General features: G+C 37.1%; 1 protein-coding gene across 3 annotated transcripts in view; it reads right to left on the reverse strand.

Annotated features, from left to right (window-relative positions):
* Positions 1 to 23,160, reverse strand: part of MORC4 (MORC family CW-type zinc finger 4) — a 54,379-nt gene that overhangs the window by 10,673 nt on the left and 20,546 nt on the right. For 2 of the 3 annotated variants that reach the window (XM_045537906.1, XM_045537907.1), the window contains exons 8-14: positions 21,870 to 21,989; positions 20,198 to 20,298; positions 13,446 to 13,544; positions 9,979 to 10,107; positions 8,208 to 8,276; positions 7,783 to 7,834; positions 6,218 to 6,390 (exon numbers count right to left, since the gene is read on the reverse strand). In XM_045537906.1, coding sequence (XP_045393862.1) covers positions 6,218 to 6,390; positions 7,783 to 7,834; positions 8,208 to 8,276; positions 9,979 to 10,107; positions 13,446 to 13,544; positions 20,198 to 20,298; positions 21,870 to 21,989 — 743 coding nt within the window. The remainder of the gene's footprint in view (positions 1 to 6,217; positions 6,391 to 7,782; positions 7,835 to 8,207; positions 8,277 to 9,978; positions 10,108 to 13,445; positions 13,545 to 20,197; positions 20,299 to 21,869; positions 21,990 to 23,160) is intronic. The other variant, XM_045537908.1, reaches the window with a different exon arrangement.

Genomic DNA, 23,160 nt, shown 5'->3' on the forward strand with positions numbered 1-23,160 from the left:
AGAGCTTTGCTCCCATCCACCTCCTTTGTGCTGCTATCGTCAAATAGTTTACATTTGTATATAAGGCCACTGATGATATACATATATATAATTATGCACAAATATGCATTGCTTATGTAATTATTCTTTAAATCAGTTAAGAATAGAAAGAAGAAGAAATATGCTAATATACTGTCCTTCATAATTAATTATATAGTTACCTTTATAAGCACTCGGTGCTTTTTCATGTGAATTCAGAATACTGTCCGGTATCACTTGCTTTCACCCTAAGGAACTTTCCTTAGTATTTCTTGTAAGGAAGGTCTGCTAACTACAAATTCTGTCAGCTTTTGCTTATCTGGGAATGTATTTATTTTACCTTCTCTTCCTAAGGACAGTTTTACTGAAGTTAAGATTCTTAGTTGAGTCTTTCATTCAGTACTTTGAATATGTCATCCCACTGACTTCTGGTTTCCATTGTTTCTGATGAGAATTCAGCTTTTAATGTTATTGGGGTTCTCTTATACATGATAAATCATTTTCTCTCTTTACTTTTAAGATCTTCTCTTCACCTTTCAATAATTTCCCTACAGTTTGTTTGGCTATGAATCTCTCTGCATTTATACTATTTTGAGTTTGTTGAGCTGCTTAGATATGTAGATTAATGTTTTTCATCAATTCTGGAAAGTTTTCAGCATAATTTCTTTGAATATTCTTTTTATCTCTTTTTTTTTCTCTCTTTCTCTCCGTCTTATACTCCTCGTATACATATTTTGGTGTACTTGATGGCCTTCCATATTTCTCTGAGGCTCTGTTCATTTTTCCTCATTTTTTCTGCTCTGTTCTTCAGATTGCATAATCTATAATTGATCTATCTTCAAGTTTGCTGATTCTTTCTTCTTCCAACTCTAATGTGCTGTTGAGTCCCTTTAAATAATTTATGTTGGTTATTGTACTTTTTACCCTCAGAATTTCCATTTGGTTCTTTTTATAATTTCTGTCCCTTTATTGATATTCTCGAGCCATTGTCATCATACTTTCTTTAATTCTTCAGACATGGTCTCCTTTAGTTCTTTGAACATATTTATAATGGCTGCTTTGAAATCTTTTTTTTTTTTTTTTTTTTTTTTTTTGAGACAGAGTCTCGCTCTGTTGCCCGGGCTAGAGTGAGTGCCGTGGCATCAGCCTGGCTCACAGCAACCTCAGACTCCTGAGCTTAAGCGATCCTACTGCCTCAGCCTCCCGAGTAGCTGGGACTACAGGCATGAGCCACCATGCCCGGCTAATTTTTTGTATATATATTTTTAGTTGGCCAGATAATTTCTTTCTATTTTTAGTAGAGACGGGGTCTCACTCTTGCTCAGGCTGGTCTCGAACTCCTGACCTCGAGCGATCCACCCGCCTCGGCCTCCCAGAGCTAGGATTACAGGCGTGAGCCACCGCGCCCGGCCTGAAATCTTTGATAAATTCAATGTCTGTGTCTCTTCAAGAGCAGTTTCTATTGCCTGCTTCCCCCCACCCCCATGTACAGGTCGTATTTTGCTGTTTCTTTGCATGTCTCATAACTTTTTGTTGATAACTAGACATTTTATTAGATAATATAGATAATAATTAGAGAATATAGATAATATAGTATATCAATTCTAGATACTGATTCCCCCTCCCTGAGACACTGATTTTCTTGTTTGCTTGGTTGTTTATTTAGTGACTTGGCTAAATTGACTCCATGAAGTGTACTTCCCCTGCAATGTGTAGCCTCTGATGTCCTTGCTCAGATTTTTTGATTTTAATTTTTTACCTGGCAATCTAGGGTTTATCCCTGGTTCAGCATAGGCCACTTATTGGTTAAAGCCCCATCAGCCACTTAGGTTTTTGCCCCTTACCATTAGATGCATATGTAGCTTGGAGGCTACTATCAAAGTTCAAGGAATTTGTTTCTGGCCCATATTCAGCCAGGTATTAATAGCTTGGATTTTCCCTTTCGATCATCCCTGAGAGGACACAGCCTTGAGCATGCACACCATCTTCCACATTGCCAGGAATGTGTGTGATTTTATCTTTAAGCCTGGCTTCCCAGGAGTTGCCCCTGGTAAGAGTGGCTTATTGTTCACCAAGTGGTTGGTCAGAGGTTGTGCTTAAGCCCCTAGTGCCAGTGAGGCTCCTGCTCTTTGTTGTTTGATCTGTATACAGCTTGGGGACTGCTTTCAAGTCCAACTTATGTCCTGCTCCAATTGCTTCTGAGTGGGTATAGCCTTGTGTTTATGAACATCCTTCCTGATACCCAAAATTGATTATTATCCCAGGAACACTCTTCCTGACTTTCTTTCCCTGATTCTCTCTGTTACCAAACTTCTGATTGCTTGGCCATTTTGCTTGCTGCAATTTGTATCATGGACATATGAGCACACTCTTAATTGTTTTTCACTAAGATTTCCATTATTTTTGACAATGCCCTTAAGCATGGAATTCTTCATGTTCTATTCCACATAAAGTCAGGCCCTTCATGTAGAGCTGTGGAGTTCTTCATCCTTAAAGACCCTCCTCTCTCTAAGCAGACCCTGTGGAACACTGCACAAGAGCTGGAGACAAGGACAATGGCACACTTCTCCCAGTGTGAAATCTCTTCTTTATGAATGGGTGTTGGTGTAGCTTTTGGCTTGCTTCATCCAGCATAAACTTCTGACCTATGATCAACTTCAGGCTGGAGCAATAGAAGCATAGTATTGTTGGCTTGCTGTTCTTGGGTGAGTGCTTCCACACTGTAAGGGAGTGCTGTTCTTGGGCTGTGTGGGGAAAGAGAAGGTTGGGTGGGAGAAGAGTCTTCTTGGGTCTGCCTGGAATAGAGCTTCTACAAAGCAGAACTGGAGTAGATGAGAAAAGCAGAGGCTTGCCCCTCCTGGGTAAAACCATAGTTCTAGACAGGAAACTAGGGGAAGAGGGAGTCCTCATTTTCTTGACCACACCCACCTAGATTAGAACTCCCTTGAGTAGTTTTCATAGAATAGAGTTTGGAGGTGAGTAGGAGCAGGTTCGTGGTTCAAATGCCACTGACTCTTACTGTTCTTTCTGATATTTAGTAGATTTTCTTGAATGAAATATTTCTCCATCTTCTGTGTGCCTCTAGGACAATTTCCAGAAACGTTGATTTAAAAAATTTTTTTTCAAGTTAAATGGCTATTTGTAGGTGACAGTCCACTGTGCTCCTCATTTTTCCGTTCTAGAAGTCATGCTCCCAGATCATATTTTTAAATGTTAATAAAGGCCCCTGAATTAACCATTAACCCCTGAATACTATTCTATTTCTACCCGTCATTTGTTATTTCAAACATTCCTTTAAATGTGTTAGAATTCTATCCTCTTCCTTCACCATTACAGTGTAATTCAGATTTTTTTTGGTTATCCTTTGAAAACACGAACTAATTAATTAGCCTTCGACATATAGCTTAATTTAAAATATCTAAATAAATTACAGCCACTAATTCTTGCCTTTGTCCATATGCTTTTGGTTACTTTAAATTTTATTTTGTATAAGAAAACTAGCATGTTCTGGGGATACTCACATATAAAACTTTGACTAAGCTCCTTCATCTTTAATCTATCACTGCCCTAGAAACAGTGTCTTTCATATAGTAAGCATTCAAATACAGTCATGTGTAGGTTAATGATGGGGATACCTTCTGAGAAATGAATCATTAGGTGATTCTGTCATTGTGCGATCGTCATAGTCTACTTACACAAACCTAGATGGTATAGCCTACTATATACTTAGGCTATACGGTATTGCCTATTGCTCTTAGGCTACAAACCTATACAGCATGTAATTATAACACAATGTAAGTATTTGTGTATCTAAACATAGAAAAATGTTTAGACATATACAATAAAAATGTGGTATTGTGATCTTGTAGGACTATTGTTATACATGTGGTCTGTTGTTGACTAAAATATTGTTATGTGGTGCATCACTATATATGTAGAATGAATGAACAGAAATAATCTGTCTTCCCCTAAAAGGTTATGCCTGCTTACATACTGGCTGAATCTGTTCTTTATTGCAGGTAATCTCCTCCCCTTGCTACATTTGTGAGACTCACAAAGCAGTTGTCAGTAACACTTCTGGAGCCCCTGCTAACTTACCCCACTAGAACTTTTAAAGTTTTCTTGGATAGTGTAGGCTTTATTTTATCTGGAGTTAGTAAGCCAACTACATGACCCAAGGATCCTTATCAGCATCAGGTTTTGATAATAACAAAATAGACCTTTATAACTCTTAATTAAACCTATTACTCCATTAACAATGTTTTTATCAGAAACGCTGTATATTTTACTAAACTCTTGAGGAACTCCATTTTCCCCCCATAAAAAGGCAGACTCTCCTCAGCCAAATTGAACCCCCCATATATGTGTAGCCTGAAATGACACAATCATCATTTACTGACCTTACATAACACATGACATTAGCATCAACTGTCATGTATCTCATATCTTTATCTTAAAGAATCTTATTCTCAATAAATCAAAATGACACAACAATGGTCAAGGTATTTTACCTGTCCTCTATAGCCAAAACCTCACTCTTGACATATAATCCACACTCATACAAATATCCCAGTAAAGACTGACAAAGTATGCCACCCAATGGACGTTCTATTGTACTGCACTCATAAAGTATGTTCATAAATTAGCACTTGTAATCCTCTTGAGGTTACCAAAAACCACTAGAGAGTTGCGAAAGAAACATTGGGGGGAAAAAAAAAAGTGATCATAGTAGAAAAAGGATAGTAGTCTTCAAGAGCGATGACACCTGATACTCCAGTGGTAATGATGATATATGAGCATCTCCAGGAGACCAAGGTGGAGAGGTAACAATGCTTCAAAAACACCTAGCATTTACTGTGCATCCCTCCCAACGTGCAATGGAAGTTTAAAAAGTATGGATGGGAACAGGGTAGAATTAGGCTCAAGCTCATGAGACTAAGGTTAGATTCTATTTCTTACCCCCTTGCTACACAATTCAATCTTAGAAATTGCTCCTTCAAAATGACTCAAATTCAACCATTACTTATTGAGTACCTACTATATTCCAAGGCACTGTTCTAGATGATTTCATACAAATTCTCATTTAACTCTTTTAGAGCTTTATTAGTTCTGCTCCTAAAAGCTTACTTCTTGAGACTGTTGCTCATGTTCAGGGGGTCATGGGGTTCTTCCAATATCCACAGGGCTTACTTGTGGAAGAATCATGGAATAGGTGACTTGCACATCTCTAAAGATGTTTATCTACATGAGAGCCTGAAAAAAATCAACCTAAGAAGCAAGAAACGGGGAGAGAATAAGTAACATTGGGGAAAGAAAACAAACTAGGAGTCATTTTACTCTATTATGTATTCCATTGGACTATCCTACAATATGTTAACAAGATATCCAAACTGAAAAGTGTCACTGACAAGTTCACATCCTACCATATAATAGTCACATTACTAATGAATGCAGAAATTTCTATTAGAAAGCAACTCTGTGCCTGTCCCATGGCTTGGCCCTACCAGAGTGAGAAGCACAGTAGAGAGGAGAAAGCAAGGAGTCATAATTAGAAGCACTGGGTTAAGTCTCACGGCAGTATAGGGGCAGTCATATCTTTCAGTTCTTTAAATACTCCTGGTATTTAAGAAAAAGAACAGCTACGCTCCTTCTTGTTATGAAGGCTCACAAAATAACATTGATAAGGTGCTAGAAGATGAACAAGTAAAGCCCAAGACTAAATGTATACTAATAATTTACTCTAGGAAACAATAAACGATAAAGCTTACCCAATGGCACAAATTTCTGATAGTTATTTTTATGTGTGGCCAACACGTGCTAGGCCTATGAGTCCCCAGACAACTTCAATATCCATAAATTTAAGAAAAGGAACAATGTTTATCTATGTATTATCTTATTTGTATGGTATTTTATGCTTTTCAAAGAGTTATGGCCATTATTTCACTTTCAAAATTCCCTACAAAATGTGAACACATAATACATAAAAGAGTATCAGCAAATAATCACCTCAAAAAAATATATAGACTTGACACAGCAGTTGTCATGTTGAAAAGTTTGGGATATATGCAACACACACTTCTATCAACCTAAAATTTTGTTTCTCCTTCTAAATATAGACATGGTACAACATAGCAACTTACTCTACAGGAAAGTAGACCTTGAGGCTTACAATTGACAAGAGACTATGTTTACTAGTCACCTGGAAAACTGAAAAACACTGGAATCCAGAGGCTTAAGTTGAAGAGGTGATCTGCTTTCTTCTCTGATGGCTGGAAGCAAATTAGGGCTATCAACTCCCTCACATCCAGTTGTCTTGGTATTCAATCCAGCCATATCTTGAACAGTAGGGATCTTTGGTGGATTACTGAATACCTAGAAAAGAAAGAAATGATTTATAAAAACCTCCAATTCAAACTAAATGTCAAAGGATGAGTCAATCCTTTTGATGCTAGGAAAGAATGCTTGGCCAAATAAAAAGAAACTGTTTCCTACACAAAACAAACAGCGCGCAGTAATGTACACTAGAACACTGAACCCAGGCACGTTCAGTAATCAACCTTATCAGCTGGACACCAAACAGACCTCCCCCAAATCACATATTGGCTCCTAGAGTCATCCCACCCCCAACATTAACCCAGGCCCCCCCAATCACTGTCTAACTCTCTCTTGTGACCCAGTTTAAGGCTGAGAGTTTTCACTCCTCTGAGATATGTGATGAGGGTCAGGGTGGAGGGAAAAAGCATTGCAGCAAGTGTCTGTTCTGGTTTTGGAGAAATGCATGCGAGAGACTAACACATATTCATAGTACACACACACAGAGAGAGACATGCGGCTGGATCTTATGGGAGAGCCAGCTTATGCAGATGGTAATGAATGATAAAGGTGAGGGAATACACAGGGGAGGTAAACTGAATGAGGAGAGGGCAGTCCTAGGAAATCTACCAATCTCTCCATCAGACTATTAAGCCAAAACATTAGGATACGAAACCTGATTATTCATATGCCTGGGTCTTGGCAGGATATCAGAAGAAGAATTAGTATTCAATCACCTCTATCCTCACCAGTCTGACCTACCCTGATTGAGTGGGTGGAAGGTGAATCTAACATGCGACTAGCAGATCTCTCTGGGAAAGAGGGTCAAGAGGGAAATCATGCAGAAAGGCAAGGTTGGGTAGGGAAGACATATGGGTGCTACGGTGGCTGTCAGGAAAGGAGAGTCCCTGAAAGGACGGCCAACCTTATTGCACCCTTCAGCGTCCGGAGCTGGGCAACCATGTCCGAGAGACAGTGCTCCTGAAAATTCAAAACAGCAGAGAGTCTTTATAAAGCCAGCCAGCCTGAAAGCAGGGATCGGGCAGGAGCACAAAGAACCACCCCTTCTTCCCAAGAGGGAGGAGAAAGAAATCACCTGTGAATCCTGGAAGAAAAGAGACAGGAAAACCAGACACTCAACAGGAGCAGCCTATGTGAGGATGGAACACAACCCTGAATATTCTGTGACACTAAATGTGACATTCACACTGTCCAGAGTCAGTACTGGATTCAAATATGGAAAATAAATGATTTGACTCTTCTATTTTTAGCGATCTGAACATCAGTAACAGTGGATCAAAGCAAAAGCAAAAGATCCAATGAAACAAAGACCACCAGAAGAAATGGTTTGTTATTTCTACGTAGCTTTCAAGATTGCTGCTTCCTTCAACCTGTGTCCTCTGTTGGGGAAAATTTTGTGTGAGAAAAGGAAGGGTGTGCACTGTCTCTCACCTGTTGTTTTTCATTTTCTATAGGCATCTTCTTCTTCTCAACAGTTTGATTTCTAGGAGAAGATAAAAGTGCTATTTAGTTCACTTGTGAAACTTCTCAGTTTGAAATGGATTACCAATTGTAGATTTAGGTTATTATGTTCCTTCGAAATTAGAAATACTGTGAGCCTTACTGAGTGACTAAGGGTGAGATTTCCAGTGCCCCACCAGAGTAGGGGGGGGAAGGAGGAGGAGAGAGACTAAAGATAGTCACTAGTTGAGATGTTCAAGAGATGGTTAGAAGGAATAAAGAATTGGGAGAGCAGAGAGGTGAGGAAGGAAATCACTAAGAAATAAAAATCTCTCTTCTCAAAACTCCTGTCCTATTAGAAAGGGTCAGGCTCCTCTACTGTATGATATAGTAGCACCATCTCATGTATACTCAACTGTTTCTTAGCTTTGCTCAAGTACAGGTCTTCATCGATGAGTTCTTGTTCCTCTGGAACAGAGCACCTCCTGCAGTACAGAGAAGACATCATCCTTCGGAAGCAAAATGTATCCTTTGCTTTTACCCTTTACTCTCCTCACAAGTATGGCAGGCAGGTTAACAACCGTCTAACATTACAGAGTTCAGATCCCACCCACGTTACAAAACCTTGTTATATGTAAATCATGAGGAAGAGAATTTTAGGAGTAAAAGCTGAAGGTAATACTGAAAAACTTATTCAATGGTCAAAAGTAATCCTAGAAACAAACAAAATTAATAACAATTGGAAACTATGTTACAAGCATTTTATAAGGAGGTAAAGTGGCCAGGAAAGCTATGTCTCTTGGACTAAGCGTAAACAGACAGGAGATAAAGTATTCAAAAGTGACACTTCCAAGCACTCAGTTCCACATTCTAATCACACAATCCCATTTACTCTCCATGGAAAGGTAGCTTAGGCATATCTGGAGACTAGGAGGGAATGGCTTACACATTATGGACCTAGATTTTATCTATTTAATTTCTTCCATTTTAGGCATTTCCACCCTAAAATGTGTATCCATTTTAGCACTTTTTTTCTATTAGCATTTACCTTGCAAAAAAAGAATTTTAAGAAAGTCACAGCTGAATTAAAGTAAAATGACTTATTATTATAAAACTTTGTGATTACTGAGTCAAATTAAAAAACTATTATATTAAAGTCAGTGCCCATGGATATGTCAGGCACTATTTAGATGTTGGATGCTGCATATGGTATATTAGGAAAACAAACACATAAACAAACAGCACTGAATGTACAATAGTTACTACTATATAATTGATTCCATAGACATATGAAGAAAATTATTGACTCAGTCTGGAATATAAATACTTTTTTCTCAAAGAGTTTACAATCTCATAAAGAACCAAAGCATACATATATGAAAAACAACTAAAAATACAAAGCGGTATGTGAACAAACATCAAGAATCAAATACAGGCCAGGCGCGGTGGCTCACGCCTGTAATCCCAGCACTATGGGAGGCCGAGGCGGGCGGATCGTTTGAGCTTAGGAGTTCGAGACCAGCCTGAGCAAGAGCGAGACCCCGTCTCTACTAAAAAAAATAGAAAGAAATGATTTGGACAGCTAAATAAAAATACATATATATATAGAAAAAATTAGCTGGGCATGGTGGCTCATGCCTGTAGTCCCAGCGACTCGGGAGGCTGAGGCAGGAGGATCGCTTGAGCCCGGGAGTTTGAGGTTGCTGTGAGCAAGGCTGATGCCATGGCACTCACTCTAGCCCAGGCAACAGAGTGAGACTCTGTCTCAAAAAAAAAAAAAAAAAAAAAAAAAAACAACAAGAATCAAATACCATAAGAAGTGGGAGTAAAATCACTATAAACCATGGTTAACAGAAAAAGCATCACAGAAAAGACTTAAGCTCCCCAGGTGGATATGATGGCCAGGCAGACAGAACGTAGGTCATTGCAAGCAACAGGAAAATGCTATCAAAGTCAGGGAGGAGAGAGTAAGCATGGCATGTGTGGGGAAGTGAAGCTACAGGACAGGCTCAAGTACAGGGTTTGTGTTAAGATACAATGAAATATAAGGCTGGATAGGTCAGGTGGGGCCAGTTAAGGTTTTGAATGCCAGGCTGAAGGGTGTGGACTTGAGATAAAAAATGTTTTAGAATATAGAGACAAATCAAGAGTTACATTCAGGCATAATACTGAGTCCTGGAACCTTACTTGTACTGTGGATGGGAATTATAATAACAAAACCATCTTGCAGGTAATGAAGATGGATCAACGTTGCCAGGAAGCTTCCTCCATTTAAGACACTCATCACACTGTACCCATGTCTGGTCAGGAATCTTCCTGAATGAAGGAAAACAGAAGTGTGACTGTATATCCCAGCTCTGTGCTTTGTCTTAATTAGTAAGGCATAGCCTAAAAATAAAAGAACCTAATTTTATATATAAAATGTGTTAAAAATGTTATAGTCTAGGTGCCTAAAATATATATATTTTGAACTAAACAGATAAAATAATAATAGAACTAAATCAGATATGGATATGAAAAATAATAACAAGTATTACATGGTGAGCTGCCATTATTCATGGAGGTCAATATTTATCCCAGAATCCGTTGCTCTAGGCAAACAATAGGATAATTTTAACTCTAAAATTTATTAACTTGGAAAAAATTTTATGTATATGTTACTTTATTACCAAGAAATAAAACCCATAGAACTATTTTAATTGCTTCTGTCCAATCACGTAACAAGTTTAAAATGCATTTATGAGAGTCATTGAAACACTGTCATTAAAACATCTCCCCCATTTCCCTGCAGAGACTCCCTATTTCTCTTTACTTTTTGCCCTCTCAAAAAAACCTTTTGTTTATAATATTTCCTTTTTTTTTTCTTTTTTGAGACAAGTTCTCTCGCTCTGTTGCCCAGGCTAGAGTGCAGTAGTGTTATCACAGCTCACAGCAACCTCAAAATTCTGGGCTCAAGTGATCCTCCTGCCTCAGCCTCCTGAGTAGCTGGGACTACAGACGCGCGCCACCATGCCAAGCTAGTTTTTCTTATTTTTGTAGAGATGGGGTCTCTCTGTGTTGCCCAGGCTGGTCTCAAACCCCTGGCCTCAAGCAATCCTCCCACCTTGGCCTCCCAAAGTGCTGGGATTACAGGCATTAGCTACCACACTCCGCCCTGTTCATAATATTTCAGTCAAAATTGTACTAGGTTGATATTCCCAAAGTTAATCTTAAAAAGTAATATAAATTTGATTAAATTTCATAACTAAAAATGGTGGTTCCAGACCAACAATTGGGTTAAAAATTAAGATAAAACTCTTCTAGAGTTCAACTCTTAAAATGCATACCCACTCCCATCCCCCACCCTAGACAACATAACCCAGTCACATACACCTTAGAGTGAATTTGTTTCTCTGTGAAAAAAAGATGGCCTTTATATGGTAGAAGTGGTCAGTACTCAAGGCATAAAAGGCAGACTGAAGTGGGAAGGGGGAGACTAGAGAAAAGGTACACAAAGCAAGTAAAGGGGAACCTTGACCCATTTCACCAACATAATTTTTTAGCGTAGGATGGGTTTTGTATATGTTACATTTATACTGCTCTTATACTAGATATCTCAATAGAGTGGTGTGGTGCTTTTATGTCTTAGTTCAATAATTTTCTTATCATCTTAAATAGTGCTTTTTTCTAAAGATAAAAGTAATATAAGCTCATTATGGAAAAACTAGAAAATATAGAAAGATATGCAGAAAAAAATAAAAGAAACTCATAATTCTAGCACTCAAATACAATACTCTCTTCTTTTATAAAACTCTGTTTCAACAAAAAATAAGTTTGTATATATTTTTGGATCTACAGCTTCCCATCTCCCAGCTCCAGGCTGCTCCTGCCTTGCAACCTCTAAGCTCTAAGCTCAGGTCTGACCTCTGGTGTCTACATATTTCTAGACAGCCACTGTTTTACTTAGAGCCAGAGCCAGCAAAAAGCTGCTTCAGTACTAGTGGCAGGGGAGAGGAAAGGTCATATTAGCTTTGGTTCTACATGCATATGCACTGAAGAGTCTCTTGCAAATGCCAGTATTATACTCTTAGTGAGAAGCATGCTTAGAGGCAGCAATTCTTTGCTTCAAGTTACATGCAGACCATGGTAGATCCTTCAATCCAGGCAGATAAAAGAGGCTTTTAACTCATGCTTGCAGTAAATAGGTAGTTGAGGAGGCTGTACTACTAATATATTCCCTTCACTGCATCCCTCGAGAAGGGTATAACAGTTAAGAACTTAGGTTTGGGGAACCTGATTGGCTATATTTGAACCTTGGCTCTACCACTTCCTACTTGTCTAAACTTGGGCAAGTTCCTTAAGTTCTCAATGTATCAGTCTCTACATCTACAAAGAAGTAATAATAAAATCTATTTCATAGGGTTGTTGTGATGATTAAATAAATTACTACACGTAAAGAACTTAGAATAATGCCTGGCATATAGGTACTCAAGAAATATTAATAATAACCATTATTACAATTCTGCCTCCAGCACACACACTCTCTCACAGTATGTAAACAGCTGCTTCACTGCATTAATCATTGCTAATCTGAAAAGCAAAAAATGGCATGATCTTAATTTGCATTTCTTTGAAAACCATGGAGGATAGACATGGAGCTGAGATCTTTAGAATAAGAAGATGGTGATATACATACAGCCATAAGGTTGCATTTGAAACAAAATTTTATATCATACATTTGTCTGATGATTTCTATTTTAAAAAAACAGTTGCTTATCCCAAAATGAACTTTTAACACTCTAATCTTTGTCTTGAGGGTGGTGTAACTGACTATATATGTGTTCTTATACATTCTAGCCTCTGTAGAATGCTCCTTTTCTGACTTACTGAGGTATGTCATCCTGTTCTGTGTGTAACTCCCTGTCTTAAATTCGATAAATTCTATCTTTTCTATAAAATTTTAGGTTCTTTATTTCTACTCTCAAATACTGGTGCAGCCCCAACACTAAAAATAAAATATAAAATATTCACTAAAAATAAAGAGAAGGGAATACAACATCTGAACACCTACTTTATGCCAGGTACTGTGCTAAAAATGTTATGTCACCTAATTTAATATTAGGTGAAGTAACTTACTAAGCCAAGCACACCCAACTATTAAGAAACAGATCCAGATTTTCAACCCAGGAGTATCTGATTTAAATGGCCATTATCTTCCACTACATCACACTGCCTATACTAAACTGACAGTACTAATCTCTTTACATTTATGATCCAAACCACACAATTGTTAAACCAGAATGAAGAGGTTTAGAGAATGATGCAATTAGTACCTATGAGTTCCTATTTTTAAGTCAATTAAAATTCCAGATGTGAAAAGCGTCATCTTACCCTGGTTCCTTCCATTTGATTTATGGACATTACCTCTGATACTTTCTTTTTTTTAATAGTCAGCATACTTTTTTATTATTCTTTTTTTTAATTTCAAGATATTAAAGGGGTACAAATGTTTTTGTTATAAGAATACCTTGTATAACGCTTAAGTCAGGGCTTTTAGTGTGCCCGTCACCAGAATAGTGTTCATTGTACCCAATAGGTAAGTTTCTAATAATTGGGAGCTAAACAATGGGCACACACGGGCCCTGGTACTTTCATCTTCTATATTCATTACTCACGGTATTGGTCTGGCTATGGCTGAGGTCTCAAAATTCTCTTGAGATGTTTTTTCCTTCCAGTAAGCATTGAGCTTCTGGGCAAGGGCATTTATTGTCATCCTGAAAGAAAATGCAGGAAGTTCGTCAAAGTTCAGCACTTAGGGAACAATTTTTCGATCTTTAAGAAGCTCCCATTTAACAGAAACCAACAATTTAGCAAATTTGGTACAGTTTTGAATATTTACACTTTAAGAAACTAAGACGGGAATCCACTGCCTTTGAAAACTACATGTCAAAATGACAAAGTCATAATGTTGAATAGTCACTTTGATTGAAAAGATGAAATGGTCACAAGTACTAAAAAGTAGAGTTCTACAAATATTCAGGGCTTATTGAGTCATGGAGTGGGTAGATAAGTTGACATCACAGACTATGACAGAGGACCAAACTGCAGAGCTAGGACAGGGCCAAATACTGATAAGTTGATTGTCAAATGACTGTAGGTAAATAATTCAGGAATAAGATGAAAGTCAAAAGATCAAATACTGCACCTTATCTATTATAAATAAAATAGTAACTTCAATTTGTCTATATAGTTTCTCTTCATCCAAATGCTGATCAGAGCAGTTAAAGCACCAATGGACAACAAACACTCTGCAATATTCTTATTATACAGCTGTTGCTGGCTGTTGCTCTTTCTCCTTTACCTCCCTTCCCAAATGAACAACAGTAGACCCAGGGTCAACAACAAATTTAATTTGTAAAAGTCAAAACCTGAATTTTACTTGTAAAAATTGCCAACTTTCTAATTACTAATTCCTATTTAATTCTACAACCTAGGATTACAACTGAATGTAGAGCTATACACATTTGGAATGCTGTAAACTTAGAAATTTTTTTTGAGACAGGGTCTCACTTTGTTGCCCAAACATGAGGGCAGTGTCATGATCATAGCTCATTGCAACCTCAAACTCTTGAACTCAAGTGATCCTCCTGCCTCAGCCTCCCGAGTAGCTGGGACTACAGGCGTGCACCACCATGCTCAGCTCATTTTTCTAGTTTTTGTAGAGACAAGGTCTCACTTATGTTGCTCAGACTGATCTGCAACTCCTGGCCTCAAGCGATCCTCCTGCCTCGGCCTCCCAAAGTACTAGGATTATAGGCATGAGCCACCGTGCTTGGCCAAGAATTTAGAATTTTTGAAATCTCTTAACCCCCTAGATTGTTCCCCAAGGATTTTTGCAGAGCTCTTCTCTTTTTAAGAGGAACTCTTCTTTTCCTCCACCTTACTTATATTAAATTAGATTCTCACTACATAGAAAAGAGTAATCATATATGAGCTCCCCTATAAACTCCTATTCCCCTTAAAACTGCCAATGTTCCTACCTCTATGTTTAATGTTTATAGCCTTCCCTCAAGTCAGATGAAGAAGTATTCCTTGTTTTCTCTTAAACTCTACTTTAAAAAGAAGTAGGTTAGATGGGCTTCTGGGAAGATGGCAGAATAGGAGGCATATGGAATCTGTCTCCTCACCTAGATAACAATTGCACTGGCAAAATCTGCTTGATGTCACTATTTTGATGAACTCTGGACTTGACTGAAGGCTTGCAACTTCCAAGGGAAGGCTTAGATGCTAACTTGTGGTTAATTTGGGTCGATTTCAGTTTTTAGCCCAGTAGCAGCTACCCATCCTCCACTCCCAACCCTGTGCCAGACAGCCCTGCATGTGTTCCAAGAGGAGCTTGTAGGAGCCAGGATGGGCAAAAGGGATGATGTTCTCCTCCAAATATTATGGATTTGTGCTTTGATCACTGATTGCTGCTTCTGATCACAGAAGTGCAGACAAAAAGGCAAGTAGCCGTTGTATACCTCCCCGTTGTTGTAAGCTTCTCCTCCAGATGAAATGAATCCAGGGGATTAAAAGGCCTGGAACATTTTTTGTCCTCCTTCATTTCTCTCTTTTTCCCCTTTTGGGAGTCATACATAGAGACTAGCACATTCAAAAGCAATCACACATATGGGGAAAATTAGAAAGTCGCTATGAATGCCCAGGGAAAGGAGCAGGCTCAGAAAAGAAGTGAGAAGACCTTAAGTTTACTTCTCAGGATGATCCTCAACACAGAGATAGCCTACAACAATAAAATAAAAGCAAAAGTGAAAAATAGCAACCCCTGAGAAAGGAGGAGAATCTGATTTCCAGAGTTACCATATTATTAGATTCAAAGGTCTAGTTTTCAACAAAAAAATCACAAGGCATACAAAAGCAACAGGAAAATATGGCCCATTCAAAGGTAAAAAGGAAACCTTCCCTGAAAAAGACCCAATAATGGATCTACCAGACAAAGACTTTAAAATAACTGTCTTAAAGATGCTCAAAGGACTAAAAGAAGATGTGTAGCAACAACAATAATAAATAAATGGGACCTGATTAAATTAAAAAGCTTCTGCACAGCCAAAGAAACTGTCACGAGTGTAAATAGACAACCTTCAGAATGGGAAAAAATTTTTGCATGCTACACATCTGATAAAGGACTGATAACTAGAATCTATTTAGAACTCAGGAAAATCAGCAAGAAAAAATCAAACAACCCTAGCAAAAAGTGGGCAAAGGACATGAACAGAAAATTTTCAAAAGAAGACAGAAGAATGGCCAACAAACATATGAAAAAATGCTCAACATCTCTAATCATCAGGGAAATACAGATCAAAACCACAATGAGATTATCACTTAACTCCAGTGAGAATGGCCTTTATCAAAAAGTCCCATAACAATAAATGTTGGCATGGATGCGGAGAGACAGGAACACTCATACACTGCTGGTGGGACTGTAAACTAGTGCAACCTCTGCGGAAAGCAATATGGAGAACCCTCAAAGAGATACAAGTAGACCTACCATTTGATCCAGCAATCCCATTACTGGGCATCTACCCAAAAGAACAAAAGACATTCTATAACAAAGACATCTGCACCCGAATGTTTATAGCAGCACAATTCACAATTGCAAAGGTGTGGAAACAACCCAAGTGCCCATCAATTACATGAATGGATTAATAAAAGGTGGTATATGTATACCATGGAGTACTACTCGGCTGTAAGAAACAATGGTGATATAGCACCTCTTGTATTTGCCTGGATAGAGTTGGAACCCATTCTACTAAGTGAAGTATCCCAAGAATGGAAAAATAAGCACCACATATACTCACCATCAAATTGGTTTCACTGATCATCACCTAAGAGCACACTGAGGAATAACATCAATCGGGTGTCGGGCAGATGTGGGTGGGGGAGGGGATGGGTGTATACATACATAATGAGTGTGATGTGCACTGTCTAGAGGATGGACACGTTTGAAGCTCTGACTCGGGGAGGGGGTGGGGGGGCAAGGGCAATATACGTAACCTAAACTTTTGTACCCCCACAATATGCTGAAATAAGAATAAAAAAGAAAAAAATAATAAAAGAAGATGTGTAGAAAGTCAAGAAAACAATGCACGAACAAAGTAAAAATATCAATAAAGAGATAGATAACCTAAAAAGAAACCAAAAAAGAAGACTAGAGCTGAAAAGTATAAAAATGGAAATTAAAAAAAAAAACCACTATGGGAATTCCAAGGCAGATTTGATCAGGCAGAACAAACAATCAGTAAACTGGAAGATAAGAAATGGAAATTATTGAGTCTGAGGAACAGAAAGGATAAAAATGGAAAGTGAATGGAGACTGAGGAACCTATGGGACATCATCAATGGTCCAACATATGCATTGTGGAGTCCCAGACAGAGAAGAGAGAAAAGACACAGAGAACACTTAAAGAAATAATGGCTAAAAACTTTCCAAATTTGACGAAAGACATGAATATAAACATCCAAGAAGCTCAACAAACTCCAAGTAGGATGAATTCAGACACATCATTATCAGAACCAAGACACATTATAATCAAACTGTCAAAAGCCAAAGACAAACAGAGAATCTTGAAAGCAGCGAGAGCGAAGCAATGTATCACATTCAAGGGATCCTTGGAGTTTATAACTCCACTTTTTGCTTTCTACACGATGTAAGAAAATACATTTAAAAGAAAAACATTATGAGTCTAAAAGCTAGTATTATGGTAACTTTAGTCTGTAACTCTACATTTGTTTTCTACATAATTTAAGAGACTCATACATTAAAAATTATTTACTCATGATTTTGGACAGACAATTTATAAAGATGTAATTTTGTGACATCAACAACTGAAAGGTGGTGATTGACCTGTTAAGCTGTTAAAGGAACAGAATTTTTGTATGTATTTGAAATTAAGCTGGCATAAATTCAAATTAGAGTGTCATAACTTAAGGATGTTAAATGTAATTCCCATCATAACTACAAAGAAAATAGCTATAAAATATATACAAAAGGAAATGAGAAAAAAATTTAACTTTTGCTACAAAAAATCAAGTAAGCATAAAAGAAGATAACAATGTAGGAAATAAGAGACAAAAAAGCTTTAAGACATATAGAAAATAACTAGCAAAATGACAAAACTCTCCTTATCAGTAATTACTTTAAATGTAAATGTATTAAACCCAGATTCACAAAGATATGATGTAACGAAAAGGAATGTATCAGATTTTGGTACCTGGAAGTGGAGTGCTGCTATAATAAATATTTATTAACAAAAATATGTAAGTGGCTTTGGAACTGGCAACTGGTAGAGGCTGGAAGAATTCTGAGGAGGGTGACAGAAAAAGCCTAGATTGCCTTGAGACTGTTAATAGAAATATGGATGTTAAACACTTCACTGGTGATGGCTCAGAAAGAAGTGACAAGCATGGTAGAGAAAACACAAATTGTCTTAGAAAATACTCAAATCATCATGAACAGACTACTGGTAGAAATATGGATGTTAAAGACATTGCTAGTGAAGCCTCAGAAGGAAATGAGGAGCATGTTATTGGAAAACTTTAGAGAAGGTGATCCTTGTTACATAATGGCAGAAAGCTTAGAACTGTGTCCTACAGTTATGTCGAAAGCAGAACTTGTAAATGATGCAACTGGATATTTAGCTGATATATCCAGGTGAAGTGTTAAAGGTGTGGCCTGGTGTCTTCTTGCTGCTTATATAAAGTGAAAGAAGAAAGAGATAAATTGAGGGAAGAATCATTAAACAAAAAGGAACTAGGACTTGATGGTTTGGGAAATTCTCAGCCCCTCCAGATTACAAAAGATGCTAAAATTTAGGAAAGCATGCTCTAAAGAAAAAGAGTGGGATTGAACAACCTTTTGCTAATAATCTTGGAAAAATCTAAAGGTCAGAGTATTCAGTTGCACAAAAGGATCTTTGAAAAGATTAAGCATGTGACTCACAGATCTCCACAGCTAACTAAGCTGAAGCCAAGGATAGATACAGAATTATCTAGGACAGACTTGTCAAGTGCCTCTTGTTGGATGGCGTGAATATCCATTACATACATGGGAGACCTACAAAGTTCTTGAGAATGGCACAATAACATAAAAACTTCTAGTTTGGACTAAAAGAAATGGAAAGAACATAAAATGACAGAATGCTGTTGGAACCTCAAAATTCAATAGTAAGAAAAAGTAGGCTGATGAAACTACTCTGCTGCAAATACATGAAAAAAGAAAGATGACTTTGAGGGTGAAACCGTAAACTCAGAAGGCAAAGCCTCAAGACTATAAGGTAGAGGCCTTGAAATTTAATGGAATTTAGCTGGCTGGATTTTGAAATTGCTTGAGACTTATGACTCCTTTTCCTCTTGTATTTTCTCTCCCATTTGAACTGGAATATATATAACTAGCATTCTATGCCTGTCCCACCACTGGATTTTAGCTGCAAAAAAAAAGACATATCCACAGATGGAGAAAAATTTTGCTCCAAGATGCATCATACTCGGAGTATCAACCTTACATGATTTAGATAAGGAGATTTGGGACTTGTGAGCCAATGACATTTAGATGAAATTTTAGACTCTGAGTTGATGCTGTAATGGGTTGAGACTTTTAGAGACACTGCGATGAGGTGAACTCGTTTTGCATGTGAGATGTAAGTGAATCTTAGGGGACCAGAGGGCAGACTGTGGTAGACAGAATAATAGTCCCGCACAGATGTCTAGGTCCTCATCCCCAAAACCTATGAATATGTTAGGTTACATAGCAAAGAGTAATTAAGTAATTAAGATGAAATTAAGATTACTCATCAGCTGACCTAAGATAACAAGATTATCCTGAATTATCCAATGTAATCACAAGGGTCCTTAAAAGTGGAAAAATGAGACAGAAGAGTTAGAATCACAGAATATGGCCCTACTCTATCCATCTAACTTGCTTTGCCTTCACTCCAGTAACATCCCATTATCCCCACTCCCCAAATCCCCACTCTATAAATCTGTTCACTGATTTCAAAATTTTTTTTTGGAACAAACTTCAAACTGCTTTCTTCCTTCAACATACTCAATAACTTCAGATCCATTCATCTCTTTTCATTCTTCAATTCCAAAGCTCTTCGTTTCACCAGAAATATTTTACCAAATGACTCCCACGTTCTTTCCATAATTTCTAAAGGTAAGGTAGACTCAGCTAGACTCCATATATCAAGCATCAATAAGCTTTAACTTTAAAATGAAATAATTTTATCCCTACTCTTGGAATATAGATTTGAAGTAATTCTCAGTTAACTTACCTAACTGGTTTTTTAAAGATAGTTTTAGAGATTTTAGAGAATAGAATCATATCTGAACAAGCTATCAGAAGCACCTCAGGTTGGAAGTGACTCACCGGTACTCCTTGGTGTACTCAAAGTCTTGTTTGTTGTAGGTAGGTTTTAGGAAATTGCACTCAATGACTCCAATTACTCCCACACCTTCTCCACAAGTTGGCTTAGAAGAAAAATATTAATTGCAACACTTACATTACTGTTGACTGCCTGGAGGCATTTCCTTTTGATTCCAAACAAGAATAGAAAGGTTACATAACCTTTATGGGTAAGAAAAGGCCATCAAGATCTAGAGAAACATTTAGAATATACTTCAATAGACTGCAAGTATTACATTGAACTGGAAACTCTGACAAAATCTAGGGCAGAGATTTTCAAACTATGATCCACAGATCCCTAGGATTCTTCAGGGATTAAATAGCCATCTCTACTTCTCCCATACTACCTCCGCTTTAATCTGCTTTATATTCCAGGATTGCTATAAGATTTCATTTGAATAATTATACTGCTAAAAAATCAAGGTTATATATTATTGTTCTAAAGAAGTGAAATAAAAACTCATCTGAAAAAATTTAAGGATGCTGTGTGATCATCACATCCTATAAATTAAAATAAGCAATATTTCCATATATATAAGGCCACCAAACAACTACAAAATAGACTTGCAGTGACCACTAATTACAAGTTGATTCAAGAAGTTTTTGGATTTAAAATCATTTTTTTAATTCTTTAATGGAAGAAACTAGCACACAAACACGAGTTATCTAAAGATGCTATAACAAGGAAATACAAGATAGGTTGAAAATTATCTATCCTGGGCTTTATATAACTCTGCCCTACTATGTAACATAAAGCAGTTTATCATTTTTTGTACTTTATTAATCTTATCTGTAAAGTAGGAATGAAACGGATACTTGTGGAAATCACTACCTTAAATAATCATTAAAATATTAAAGACAATGGTAACATTTGTATAGTTTGGTTTTAAAAATATTTTCAATGCCCTGAGGAAAGACCATGAAAGAACACAGCTGGAAGGCAGCTGTATACAAGCCAAGAGGAGAGGCCTTAGAAGAAATCAAACCTTGACCTTGGATTTCCAGCCTCCAGAACTAGGAGAAAATAAATTTATGTTGTTTCAGCCATCCAAAAGAATGATAATAAAAATAATAAAAATATTTTCACATAACTTATCCCATTTAAATCTCTCAAACCTGTAAGCTACGAGGTAGGTTAAACAGGTAATATTATTATTGCTGTTTCTATTTTACAGGTAAGGAAATTGAGCCTCAGATAAATTAAATGACTTATTCAAGGTTACACAGCTTGTACATGGAAAATTCAGGACCCAAATCCTGGTCTTCAACCACCAAATTTTATGCACCTTCCACTATGCATTATTGTCTCCCCAAGAAAATGGAAAATGCTACCTGAAACACTAATAGGCTGGTATGCACGGCGAAGTTGCTGGTGTTCTAAATCTACTTCTTATTAACAGCTACTTAGAAAATGCATTTAGTAAAGTTCCTGGGTTAACATCTGTGAAGAATGAGAGGAAGAAGGAATTTTTCAACACAAGACAGCTCACTGGTAACACAGAGTTCCAGGATCAGAATTCAACAACCATCATAAGATGGGAGCAGAAGCCATTAATGAGCCTATCCCCTTTGCAAATTTTAAATCCTCTTCCTATTCTTTTTAGCCTCCTCTGACAAAGAAATATTAACCACTCACCTTCACCTGGCATCCCACCTTCTCAAAAGGCTTTATGAGTCGGTTGTTATGATACATCATTATTCCAAACTGGTTACTATTCTTGCAAGAGAACCCAAAAGTGATTGTCACTTGCTTATTCTGAGAAGAAAATCATTAAGGAGACAAATACATACCAGGGGCTTCAGCAGACAAAATTTTGTACTATATTATAGCAAAAAAAAAAAAAATCAAACACCAATGGATATAAATTGGTGCACCTTTTCCAGAGGGCATTTTAAAATTCTGTAGCAATAGCTTTAAGAATATTCTTAACCTTTGACTAAGTAATTCTCTTTTAAGGCATTTATCCTACAGTAACAGGGGAGCCCACAAAGGTTTATGAGTTACAGAGATTTTCCAATTAGTTGTAATAGCAGGAAAAACATAAATAATTAATATGTTCGACATAAGGGAATGATTAAATAAATGTTGGCATATTCACATGGTGTACTATGCAGCTCTTAAAATTATGTCCCTGAAAAAATATTTGAGAACATTAGGAAATGCTCAGATTATAATAACAAACATTATCTAAAAAAATATATATATACACACAGGCATAGAAAACACTATGAAAATATACCAAAAATATAATCAGTGATTAAAAAATTCATAAATAATCACAAAACATCTTAACCCTTGCTAGTTGCTCAATTTGCTGCTAAGGCTTACAGGTTCTGATCAGAGTTGGAAATGGTACAATACTAATCTGCATGATTATATGCAACAAAGTAAGTCCTGCTAACCATAGAAAACATAATGAAAGCAAAAGTAACAAAAACAAAATCATTTTCAAAGATAAAGGACAATGAATAGTCCTGTAGCAATAAATTTCGTGAAAAGAATAAGCTTGGATAGATGAAATTAAGAAATTAATTATTATAAGTAAAACATGAATACAAACTAGTTTTTAACAAATCCTACTCAATTTAAAAATCAAGGTAAGTAAGAAAGATAAAAGTGAGATAGAGAAACTGAGATTTTCATTAAAACAATTACTAAGAAACCTTCATGTCCAAATGAGTTGAATGAGAAGTTACTTTTGTTACTTATTCAAAAAATGATCTTTATTACCCCTCTAAATGACAAGTTACTGGCATCAAAACCATACGACAAATGGGCCAGTATGATACAAAGGCATGATACAAGTGAGTACATAACACAGTAATGGTTGGCTCAGAACATACGATGTTCTGGGCTCCAGAGGCTCAAAGCAAATCTCAAATAAGACCTATTCCAACACAAAAACAAAACTCCCCCATATAAGCAA

The sequence above is a fragment of the Lemur catta genome, chromosome X (assembly GCF_020740605.2).
Source record: "Lemur catta isolate mLemCat1 chromosome X, mLemCat1.pri, whole genome shotgun sequence".
NCBI lineage: Eukaryota > Metazoa > Chordata > Mammalia > Primates > Lemuridae > Lemur > Lemur catta.